Source organism: Haemorhous mexicanus, chromosome 2 (genome assembly GCF_027477595.1).
Source record: "Haemorhous mexicanus isolate bHaeMex1 chromosome 2, bHaeMex1.pri, whole genome shotgun sequence".
Taxonomy (NCBI): domain Eukaryota; kingdom Metazoa; phylum Chordata; class Aves; order Passeriformes; family Fringillidae; genus Haemorhous; species Haemorhous mexicanus.
In genome coordinates this window covers 100846428-100859185 of record NC_082342.1, presented here as the reverse complement: position 1 = coordinate 100859185, position 12758 = coordinate 100846428, and the positions used below count along the sequence as shown (strand labels likewise).

The window sequence follows — 12758 nt, the reverse complement described above, 5'->3', positions numbered from 1 at the left end:
TTATCTTATTTTTTTATTATTCGGTATTCTCACATTAAATTAAAAAATCCACATAAATAATGTATGATTGTTTTTAAAAATTTTAGCTTTGCTTCCAAACTGCAGTCTGGAATGACTGTGACTATCATAAGGCATGGAAGTTTTACCTGGCTAAACTCTTTCTTCTATAAATGTAACTTTCCAATAGAATTGCTTGTTTTCTTTCTCATCATTGTTTTGGAAGAATTAGGTAGAGTATGACTTTGACAGTTCTCTTCTGATAAATAGTGTCTATCTCTACTCATCTGAAATTCTACTGTTCACCTAGGTAGTTTAGTGCTCCCCATCCCTTGTGCGTGTAGGAAATGCCATACCTGTGAGTGGAAGCACTGCTTTTGCCATTTTGCAGGTTTTAAAATTGGTTTGGAAAAGTTAAATTGCCTGCTTATTTAGGCACTTGCTTAATTTTGCCTTAAGCTTGTGATTAAACGCATCCCTATTAAAGCACTTAGGAACATCTGGATAACCACTTTCTGGGATTTAAGTAAGTGTATTGATGTTTTTTGAATTGAAATTAATTAAAGGTTAATTACCATGCAGATGTTCAAACTGAGAGGTTTGCTCTTCTTCTAATTAGGGGTATCTAAGACAAGAACGAAATTTAGTTTTCCTACTAAGTTTCATTCAGGATCATTCTCTCTTTTAAAACAAGCCATTAGAAAATCATAGTAAGATTATAATTATTTTTCTCCTCACCTTCTTGTTTTTCAGTGTCTTGTGTTTGAAGATTCACCACAGGGAGTCATAGGAGCCCGGGCAGCAGGAATGCAAGCAGTTATGATTCCAGATGAAAATTTAGGTCCAGATTTTAAAAAGGAGGCAACACTGGTGCTGAAGTCCATGGAAGATTTCAAACCAGAACTCTTTGGTTTACCAGCATATGATTGATGCCTAATGCCTATGAACATGTTCTTGACTGGAGATCAGTATAAAGTGAAATGAAATTTTATTTCAGTTTTATGATTGTTTTTCATTCTACTTTCTTCCTCAAAACTAGAGCACAAAAATCCTGTTAACATTTAGTCTTTTAGACATTGCCTTTGATAAATTGTCTGGAATGTATATGATTTGTCCTTTTGATAAATGCATTATTAAAGCAGCATCTTTCTGTTGAGTGAATCCAGCCTTGTTCTATTCACATCATAATGTTTTCTGGTAATATTATGGAACTATTTAGACAATTTATTGTAACTGCATTGGAAGCTTCTTGTTCTGTTTCCACTTGAATTACTTACTGCTAACACCTTAATCAGAAACCTGTTCTGGATTGCCTTTTATCCCATTAAAATGCTTTTGACACCATTATTGCTATCAATATGTTTATTCTTTTCCTCATCCCATTGATGCCTTGGAGTGGCTACCTAGAACAGAGACTAGACAGAGTTAAGAGAATAAAGTAGGTATTTATTAAAGGCCTTCAACAGATAAACCTTGAGCAGTGAAAAGCCTGACAGAGGCTACACCCAAGATGGGCAATGGTCGTGGGTTTTTCAGACAGATAAAAGTTTGGTCTGTTTGCATATCAGAGGTTAATTGTCTAATTCCAGCTTCAGGTAATGAAGCTGTATTCCCCCAGCTCACTCTCCCTGCTGCTGCTCCCCCCCACCAACCCCCCAGTTCACTTTTGTTTATACTTTTCGGGGCCTCTGGCTGTAGGATGTCCTTTGATTCCAGGCCCAGAGGAATTGTTTTATCTGACCACACTGTGAAGACAGTATTTAACACTTTATATGAAGTTTAGAGTCATGCACTAATGCAGCGCGGGATCTGAAAATATAAAGGCTAAAATCTTAATGCATCACCATGCTTGTCCATCTATTCCACTTGTACTGTGCTGTTTTTTTTCTCTTTTTTTCCCACTTCTTTGCAACAGGGATTCTGTTGTACATTCTGTGTTTTTTTGTTTTCTTCTTAGAGATTGAATGAGAAAACCTCCATTATTCTGTAATTCTGTCATTATCTTTTCTGCTATTTTGATCACCTGCTAGGAGCTATACAAGTTTCTATGATCTAAGATCTAAGAATTGAGCCAAAATGCTTTGCATCTTGTTTCTTTCATTTCCTTATATCCTTCTTACAGTCCATGTGTCATGTAGCCTTCTCTTTCATTCTTGTGAAATAAGTGTGTCTCTGTGCTTCAATTCTGATTAAGTTAAGGTCCTAACTCCTTTATGCTAATAGCTTTCAGTAGGCTGTCCTTAGTTTCCATTCTTACCTTCTCCTTGAGTCCTTGTTTTTCACCAATTTTCCTAGAGAGAGTTTACTATTTAGTTTTTAAGTGCAGAAATTGCAGATTTGGTTTAGATAAATACTTAAAAATGTCTTTTTCTGGCTACCATAATTTCCTTTAAATATTTATGTTGTCAGCTGTCCTTCTTACTGCTGTCTCTTTCTGGTATCTTGTCAGTACAAGGGTAAGGGCCTCTTTATAAAACGCTAGATACATAGGTTTTGGTGGAGTCCACAATTTCACGTATGACATGATGGAAGCAATGTATTTTACCTTGTCTAAAGAAAGGTGTAGTATTCATGTACCTTTATGACAGTTTTATAAAATTAATTATTGTATTCAGCACTTAAATCCCTACATTTCTAATGAGTGTCCATGAGGTACTTCACAGTCTTGGTAAAATACCAAACTCCATAAAGACAAGAGGCCTGAAATATGTCAAATCAGATAATTTCCATGTATTATGAGAAGGCTGCTCTGACCTTGGGTTTTTTTAATATTATATGTTTATATATGATCCCAAAATATTTTCTAGGCATTCCTGATGTTGAACTGTTTTAGATTTAAGGGTGTTTTGTCAGGAACAGAAATTAATGAGTTATGGACTCTTCAGTATTCATGGTGATTTTCTTCCTTCTGTATTTATAAGAACCTCAAAATTTTACGTATTTTATGTAGACTGTTATTATTTTCATTTACAGTTCAAGAAATTAAGGACAGTTTATCCTATACGGTCAGTCAGATATGACCTAGATTGTACCAGAATCTTTTCATACATACACTATAATGCTTTGCAGTAAATGCTTTCCATTCTAAGGATCTGGAGGCATTTTTTCAAAAAAGAGGAAATACTGATTTTGTGTGAGTATTCTCCATATTATGTTGTTTCTTTTGGCCGTGGATATTGCAGTAATAACTGTTTGTATAGTGACAACAACCTGTCCCATTCAACCTGAACTCCATTTCTGATCTTCCCAGACAAGATAACAGAACTATTGCTGTACAGTTCCTCCTTTGACTTATATTACATAGCACAGTGTTTTACTGTCGAGCAATAATTCTGAGCTTTCAAGTGTAAAACAGGTGCGTGTTGGGATCCCCTTCATTCATAATTACTAAATTTAAGGAAGGAAGTTACTATGAAGAAGAAGCTTTAATAAGCTGGAATTAGTAACTTTTTCAAAGTTTTACATAGATTTAATTTAACTGATGAGTTTTACAAAAAAATAAAGTGAGACATCTCATTTATACTTTACTTTGAAGGAATTGTCGTCAAAGTAATGAATTTTGGTTTTAAAGATGTAGAGGCAATAAATATATCACTGACAAAATCAGAATTACTTCATGTAACCACCATGGCAAGATCAGCATAGTTCTAATGTTATAGCCTTATCTTTATGAAAATTACTAATCAGAAAAATACTGCTCCTTAAATCATCAGCAAATCCTATTGTATGCAATTATTTTTCCATTTATTTATTATCCCACCTGACAGTTGTCAGTGAAATTATGGCCCCAGACTGAAGGCTGTGAACCTGAACCATATGCCATAACCTCCCCATAATTCTGGTAAAATTTCTTCCACATAATTTTCAGCTTGTTGTTTACCAACTTCCTGGTCCTGCACTGAACCATTTAACTGTTACTAAGGTAATTTTGACTGTTGTTGTTATCTTTTCTCTTGAGTGAATGAAAAATCAAAACAGCACACAAAATTAAATCCTTCTTCTACAGTAGCCCTAAAAATCCTGTCATCTCCATTAAATGTGAGGGAGATATTCATGTCAGCAGTAGATGACTGTAGCCTGCCTGATTAACCATGTACCAAGTATCAACATATGTTTGTATATATTTCTTTACCCAGTTTTTGGTTGGATTTGTGGCTCTGTAGCTCGATCATCTCAACAACATCTGTTCAGAAAAGAAAAAAAGGAAAAAAGGATTAAAAACTTGGATCCCCTCCCTTCCTTCCATCTGCTGCTTTCCAGATGAAGTCCTGTTCTGACTGAATTGAAAAAAATCCATACCAGATCCTGGCTACAGATCATGAGAACATGTGAGCAATCAGGACATTTGAATGCTCCATCTGTGTTTTTATGAAGAGGACTGTTAAAAACTAATCCAAAAGTCTATCCTCTAACTCAGCAAACAGATTTCAATCCCAGTAAATAATTAACACATGCTTAATTAATTTTTATTAAGCAAAGAATAAGCACCAGCTTAATTTTAAGGATACATTTAATTTTATCTGGCTTGATATAGGACATGTGCTTCAGGCATATCCTGACAAGGATTCCAGCCTCCAGAAAATAAATGCAAAAATTTGCGACCGTGTTTTTTCCATTGGAAAATAGGATCAGTGCAATAAGATGGAGCTAAATTCAGCCATGAAAATAAATTTAAAAAATACAAAAAAAGAAAGACAAGTTTGGTATGTACAAACTATTGTACTGAAACTTAAACTCCTTTCTACCTCACTAGTGAATTAGGATTTACATTTTACTGGAACTTCAAAAGGATTAATTTTGGTAGAATTTCCAGGTTGAAAAGATCTACATAAATGGGGTTTCATTGAATATATTCAAATAAAAAATTCATTGCCTTGGAACAGGATTAATTTTAAAATGCAGTCTGACTTCTATGAAACTTGGCATTTGCCTTCTACAAATAAAGATCAGAAAAAGCTCAAATATTCATTTCTCAATTGGATTGGATATCTTTCTAAAGAATGTTATACTTAAACCAAAGAAACCTCTGTCCAGAATCGCTCATGTTGCATATATTCCAAAAAATGTCTTCAGTAGAATCCAAATTAGAAAAAAAAATTGTAAGAAGATTCATAAGAAGAAAAAATGCAATTGTTTTCTAATACTTTAAAATTCATATGTGTCTTTAGCAAATAGAGAATGAAGCTTGAAATTTGCTGCTTTCTTGCTGGCTCTAGATACTGGTTATCAATACAGAAATCTGATTTCTTTAAAATCTAAATAAATTTACACACCAAAAACACTAGCTAGGCAGTAAATTCCAAAATTCCACCGGACATATAAAAAATTTGCTACTAATTCTTTTAATATTAGAATAATTTTAAACAACAAAAATATAGCAACTAATTTTTCCCAATTAATTTGTTTCCGTGCATTTGTTCCTAGCTTAAACAAGTTGTATCTTCACTGAATTTACTGGCACTGAGAAGGTAGGACTGCTTTTTTTGTAGAGCTAATGGAAATAAATGGAAATAGTGGAATGGAGGAAAAGAAGTTCTCTCAGAACACTTCTCTGTCCCAAGGGAAACATGACTCTCATCAACACTTTATGTTAATCTTCCCTTTGACCAATAAGTCTAAGTTGTGGGTATAATTACTGTATTACAATGAAGGACAGAAGAAGGGTAAGGATCAAACTAAACCCCTTCCAGAACTCAGAACTTCAAGAGCCAAGGAAGTCAACTCCAGCTGGATGTCTCACTGCACGTGCCAGTGGCTGTGTTTACACCAGGTAGCTCAGTGTAAAAAAAAAAAAAAAAAAAAAAAAAAAAAAAAAAAAAAAAAAAAGTATATACTAGAGGGCAGGGGGCAGCATAAGAGTCTATTGGTCTCTTCTGCTCTTCAGCCCTGTGATTTATGGGCTCTAAGCCATCATATTCAAAATGTTAGTTGCTGGCTCACTCTGGTGATTAAAACAAGCTTCAGCAGAAAGAGAGAACACTCCAGCTCTCGCTTCTCTCTTTATGGCTCTTTCCCCAGAATATTTCCAATATGAAACTGGAATACAAAATAAAACATTAACACGATCATTGTTAATATCCAGAGTTCCTGTGATTCAAAAAGTAGCAGAGACAGCATTATTTAGTGGAGAATAACAGAATGGTAGAAGAAAGGAGATGGAGACCAGGACTTGACCCATGGTATAAACCATCTAGCACCTAGCACCCCAATGAAATGAAAGAAGAGAAACAGTAAAGCCTTCCACTTGTCCTTAGAAAAACTGTAAAAGCACTAATTATGACAGGAAAATGTTTTGCATTAAAGGAAGCAAAACTCAACTCAAAAACAAATGCAAAGGCTCTCTGTTATGCAATACAGATCTCTACAGATAAGAGTCGCCCTCTATGGCAACTAGAGCAATTTACCCATAGAAGGCGATACTGATTTTGACTGCATTGCACCCATGCTATCTTGGTTACCTGAGTAAAGTGTATTACCATGGTCTTACTGACTACTCTTTGACAGACAAATTTTCCTCATTTAGAGAACTTTGGAAGCTGGATAACCAAGGTTAATTAAGCTTCCTGTTAATTTGACAACGCAGTTCCCACTGTATCATCTCAATGTCTTGCTAATAATTTAATTAATTACTTCGACCTACATACCTAGAGTGTGGGCAATGTGTCTAATAGTAACAGTATCCAATCCAAATCACTGTATGGCTGCAGGTATAACTGCTTTCTTACACTCCAATGTGATAAAATAAAAAACATTAGGAATTTCAAACTAGAGGTTCTTTGCCCAGATAACCATCTTACTTTTTGTGAAAAGGAAGTGTTTGGTAGGAGATCGCACAGATCTACAACGGATAGAAAAATACTCTTGCCACCAGCTCCTCACAAAATAATTCAGCTTGTTTGGGGAAGAATGTAAATATGGTATTTCTACAAAATAATTTTATATCCAATGATTTTTTCGAAAGGTAGAGTAGGTAGAAACATGTAGGGAAATAGGAGGACACACAGATCAATCATTCTGACTCTTCTGTGATTCTCTGCCTGAGACGATGAAAATTCGAGGAGTCATTCTAGCTGTTAAACAAACAAATTCAGAAATGCACAAGTTTTATCTCTGTTCTCAGTTTTACCTATTGTATATGAACTTAAGAGGTAAGCAAAAATATGTGAAATGCAGTTAGGCTTAACTTGAAGAAAAATCTCTCTACACTTTGCCAGAAATACGGAGAAGTGACTCTGTGACATACCAGAACAGTTGCTGTTCTCAGTGGTTATCTCAGCTGCTGCTTCTCATGCTCCTGAGTTAATCAGCTGAGACTTGGTCAAGCACTGGACCGTGGTAGTGGCACTGAAGAAAGAGAAGGTAAGTGCTCCACTAGGGAATGTTTTTCCTTTTCAGAAAGTTCAATAGTGCTGCACCTTGGGAAGTGAGTTTTGGCTGTAGCAGAATGTAATTTCAGCAAACACTAGTTTTGTGAAATAGAAATATTTCATGTATTTAACTTGCTGCATAATATCTGCAGAGACAAGGATATCATAAGCTGTTTTTAAGTAGGAAAAGAAGAGTTTTCATTACAGTACCCCAAAATTGGGGAGGAACAGGGAACATGAGGGAAAACAAGTGTTAATACTTGCTAAAATGCCATCTTGATTAAAAATTGTGAAGACTATGCAAAATGTATCAAATCTTTTTTATTACTCTGTCCTCATTCTTGGATATGATCCAGAACTGCTACATTTTACCTGAAAAATTGGAAAGCTGATTAAGTCAAAATGGATTTCCTGGAGGCCTATGACTGCAGCCTTGTAAACTGATCCATTATAGCCCTCAACATTGTTCTCATTTCACATGGCTGCATCTGAAACATTGCAAAAAAAATTGGTTTTTTCAGACCAAACATATTAGGAAACTGATTTTATTTTTTTTTTTTGTTCAATATGAGAAGAAAAACATGGTGGATTTTTCCCCTCTTTAAAGCAAATCTTACTGCAAGGAGATTTATTAATCATGTAATTTCATCCAATCATATATCCTTAACCTATGTTATATAACTCTTAGTAATGATTTTATCAATGGTATGGAGCACATACATGACTGAAATCCATGTTTGAAATTGATTTTTTAGTCTGGAGTGTCCTAAACACTTTCCAAGTGTCCAAAATGCATTCCATGTGTCCTAAACACATTCCATTCATCAAATAATTGTTATTTTTGTTGGTTGAAGGAACTTGTTTTATGAAATTGTCTAAAGGGCACAGGTCCTTTCAGTGATGATTTTCTGGTGAAGACTCAATTGTATCAGGAACATGTTGCAAACCTCTTCTGGTACGAAGGAACTTTTTGACATCTTCATGAAGGGACCTGGTGCATAGCTGCCATCTGTGCTCTTCTTAAAGCCAATTCTGTATCTGATAGGAAATTAATACCCCTTATAACCTCAGCAGAGAGTGCTCAGTGAAGTTCACACCTGTGTGAAATTTTGCAAAGATGAAGGGGTGGGGAGGAAGGGAGGGAGGGAGGAAGGCAGGAAGGCAGGAAGGCAGGAAGGAAGGAAGGAACCATAAGGCCAGCCTGTTCACTGCATTGATGTGGAAGATATTTCAGATTATAATATCTGTTTGCCTCTTCTCCATCCATGCTTTAAAAGACCTGGATATTTCTCAATGATATTTACTTTTACTACTTACAGCACTTTGTCCACAATAACCCCTGCAACATTCTAGGCTGGGGATGGTGTGGCTGGACAATGCCCAGGCAGAAAGGGACCTGGGGTACTGGTCGACAGCCGGCTGAACGTGAGCCAGCAGTGTGCCCTGGTGGCCAAGAAGGCCAAGGGCATCCTGGCCTATATCAGGAACAGCGTGGGCAGCAGGAGCAGGGAGGTTGCCCTTTTCCTGTACTTGGCACTGATGAGGCCATGTACACCTTGAGAGCTGTGTCCAGCTCTGGGCCCCTCAGTTTGAGATGGATGTTGAGATGCTCAAGTGTGTCCAGAGGAGGCAACAAGGCTGGAGAGGAGCTTGGAACACAAACCCTGTGAGGAATGACTGAGGGGGCTGGAGGTGTTTAGCCTGGAGAAAAGGAGACTCAGGGGTGACCTTATCACTCTCTACAGCTACCTGAAAGATGGTTGTAGTCAGGTGGGGGTTGGTCTCTTTTTCCAGGCAGCAACTGACAGAACAAGAGGACACAGTCTCAACCTGCAGCAAGGGAAATATCAAGAGGATATTATGAAAAAGTTTTTTATTGAAAGAGTAATAAAGTACTGGAATTGTCTGCTCAGGCAGGTGGTAGAATCACCATCCCTGGATGTGTTTAAAAAAAGACTGGATGTGGCACTCAGTGCCCAGTGCCATGGTTTAGTTGAGGTCTTGGGGTGTGGATGGCGAGGGGAGACATGCAATCAATCAGTATGATTGGTAAAGCAAGCTTCGATTTATGTCGTGTACAATGGTACTTTTATATTGTTTCCAGTAATTATGAGTACTTGTAGTTGTTCATTAGTTTAAGGCAAAAGGTTACATTTACATACTCCTCCTACTTTGTGGTTTCTAATACAGGGTTCTTCCTCATTCTCGTTGCTTTTACTTCCCTATTTTTATATTGCAAAACGACATTTCTTCCTCATTCTCTTCACTGTCCTCGCGCTTTTATCTTTGTCAGCACGATGCAGCATATTTTGCAATCTCCCTATCATGGCATGCGGCTTCCTTATGCTAAGCTAACGTGGGGTTTGCTTGTGCAACATTTCCAGGGATCTATGGCCCTGTTCCTCCAGCCATTCTTCCACATCGGGGCGTGGGTGGGACTTGATGATCTTGAAGGTCTCTTCCAGCCTAGTGATTCTGTGATTTTTTTACCAACCTTCCCCAGAAAATGGAATTATCACAATAAACTCTGCTTTAAAAAGACACTTAAAGGACTAAATACGTAGTATGAATACCCCATGGGGAGGTTTACATTTCCTTTTCCAGTGATAGTGTAGGTGAAACATCCAGGTGCAGACCACCTGGACTGATGTTTAGCAACTAACAGCACCCAACATGAAGCACCCTTTGCAGAGCAAGCTGACTGCATTAACATTTACCTCAGTTGTCTACTAAGATTTACAGGTACCTCTTCCTCTAATCTTCTGTGGTAGTATCAGTACCCAGTATAACTAATCTGTAAATAATCTGTAATTCTATTGTATCTGCTTCTAATTGATCTGTTTACCATACCAAAAATTGAATTGCATAGTTTGGACTGCCTATATGGGAGAGATTGCATACTGGGTATCTGAGATATGTTCTTACAAAGGTGGCTGAGACCATCCTTTCGGAGCTCTCACAGTTATTGATTCTAGTCTGCCTGTTATTTTTACACAAAAAAATAACATTCTTAATTCATTATTTACAAACATTTTTGCTAATACTTTTCCTTCCCTTAAACCTGGTTGTTATTAAAATGGCTTTTTCATAGCAGTATTAGCTGGTTTTTTTTGGTTGTGTGGGGGATTTGGTTTTGGTTTTTTGGTTTTTGTTGCTGTTGTTTGGTTCATTTTTGGTGTTTGGTTATCAGAGTTAAGTAACTGCCAAACAAAATAGTCACCTCAGAGACGTGCAAGTGGTCATGGTTTAGGAATGGTATTCTCCAATTTAGTGCTCCCACAAAACTCATGCTACCACTCACTCCACCCAATTTTCCCCTCCCTTTCTCCTTCAGAGGGTGGGAGACAAGAACTAGAGGCACAAATAGTAAAGATCATGTGTTGAGATAAGAACAATTTCCTGGCAACAGCAATGAGATGAGAAAAGAAAAAGGAATAGCAACAATATTAATAAAAAATGGTATAAGAAAAGGAATTATTCACACAGAAAAACTCCCTGATAATAGACAGTATTGGATGTCTCCCTCTGCCACATTTTCTTGACTGGAAAAAAATGCCTTTTCTCCCTCGAAGAGAGAGTCCCTTCTTCCTGCCCCAGCAATTACTGAAGGTGGATCTCAGTCAAGCCCCCTCCTGGCTACTGCAAAAATTAACCTTATCTTGTTTGGAATTAGGACAGAATAAAATTATTTTCCCAGACGTGCTGTTTCGTAGATCTTGATAAGGACAAATTACCGTTGGAGACAAGAAAAAAATCTGGCTTTAGGAGAGGAGGGTTGTGATTTGCTGGAAGACTTCCATTAGTTCTGTGCACTGAATTTGTTATATAGCTAAGTAGCCAATCCACTCTGTGCCATCAGGCTAGGCAAAGTTCATCAGCAATTATTTGATGTGAACAATTCTATAGAAAAATTTAAAAAATACTGCAGACTGTAATGATTTATAACAAATTATGATGGCATCTTCCTACCTGTTTTGGTGGCGGTGATAAGACTAAAAGTATGCCACACACATTTTTTGGTTGAGTAGGATGGCTAGTAGTAAGGGAAAAATATCTCTCATGAGAGGCATGGGTAATTGCAGCTCATAAAATCCTCTGTTTAATGGGCTATACATCACACAAGTATAGGCAGGCAATCTCCTTTTTACCCATCTCTCTCTCTCCTCTTACCTTCCTCTTCCCATCCCCCTGGCAGGTATAAACATTTGGGCTTAGCATGTGTTTCAAGTTAAATGCAAGGATTAATATATGTTTAAATTCCTAACAATAGATTAAAATGTTTGGCAAGATTGAACACTATTATGCTTCATATGAGTTCATCTTTGAAGATAAGAGTTCATCAACATGTATATGACTTTAGTACTGGTGATTAAATACCATCTTCCTTGCTGGGTTTCATGGCTGAGGTGTCACTGTTGGAATGGCATTTTTATGTTCTGTTAGGTTTACATAAAAAGAAATAAGATAAATGCTGTCTTCAAATTAATGGCTATACATCTGAACTAATGTTGTTTGCCTTGATAACCAAAAAATTTAATCTGTTCTTGCCAAATTAATATTATTTTAATAGTTAAGGTCTGTACCCATAGAAAAAGCAAAACTTTGTTATTCTTATCTGTTTTGCTCAGTAACTTTTCTTCTTAGAAGTAAAATATCTGAAGAAATGTCTGATAATCCATTATAATATTTTTTATAATCCATTCAAAACCAAGAAGTTCAAGAACTCCAAGTTCCCATGGTTGTTTGGAGTTATTAATTAGGCAGCGTCCTCATCTTTGATAACAGACTTTGTCCTAAGATATAGCCAGGGAAAACACAAGCTACTTCAAATGTGAAGAGGGAAAATGTGCATTAAAAACAACCTGAGATTTATTTGTCAAAAGGTGAAATTTATCACCCCATCAGGGATTTTGATGGGGAAACATCACCTAGATCTTTGTTTTACAGTGAATCCTTTCCTCATATTTCTCAGTTAACAGCCCAGCATGCTGGCAGTCATCACTAGTGATTTGAATAAAAATCTCTTTTTATGTTAAAGATTAAAGCTAATTCACTGGGATTTCTGAAGTGCAAAGCCAACCCACTGCATGGACCACGTTTATCTTGTACATTCAGAATTAAAAACTAATGTGTTGTAAGCTAGAAGAGCTTCTATGACATAAAGTAGCTGACATTAATCATGTTATCCCAAGGGAAAGATAGGAAAAAGGTATCAATGGCCATGAGCAAAATGTGCATATGAACAGTGACCATGTGACTGTTGCAGAGTGGTCAGATGGCAATTCGGACCTCACTGAATCCCCTTTGGTGTCAGGAGCCACCTTCAGTGCCCAGAGCACCTTGCACCAGCAATGCAGAGCTGTCTGTTTATTCAAAGTGCTTGGAGTAAGAATC

The 12758-nt window shown here is 36.8% G+C and overlaps 1 protein-coding gene across 2 annotated transcripts in view; it reads left to right on the top strand.

Moving 5' to 3' along the window:
- Positions 1 to 1341, top strand: part of PUDP (pseudouridine 5'-phosphatase) — a 65396-nt gene extending 64055 nt beyond the window's left edge. For both annotated transcript variants that reach the window (XM_059839719.1, XM_059839721.1), the window contains exon 4: positions 751 to 1341. In XM_059839719.1, coding sequence (XP_059695702.1) covers positions 751 to 927 — 177 coding nt within the window. In that variant the 3' untranslated portion in view covers positions 928 to 1341. The remainder of the gene's footprint in view (positions 1 to 750) is intronic.
- Positions 1342 to 12758: the final 11417 nt, after the last annotated feature.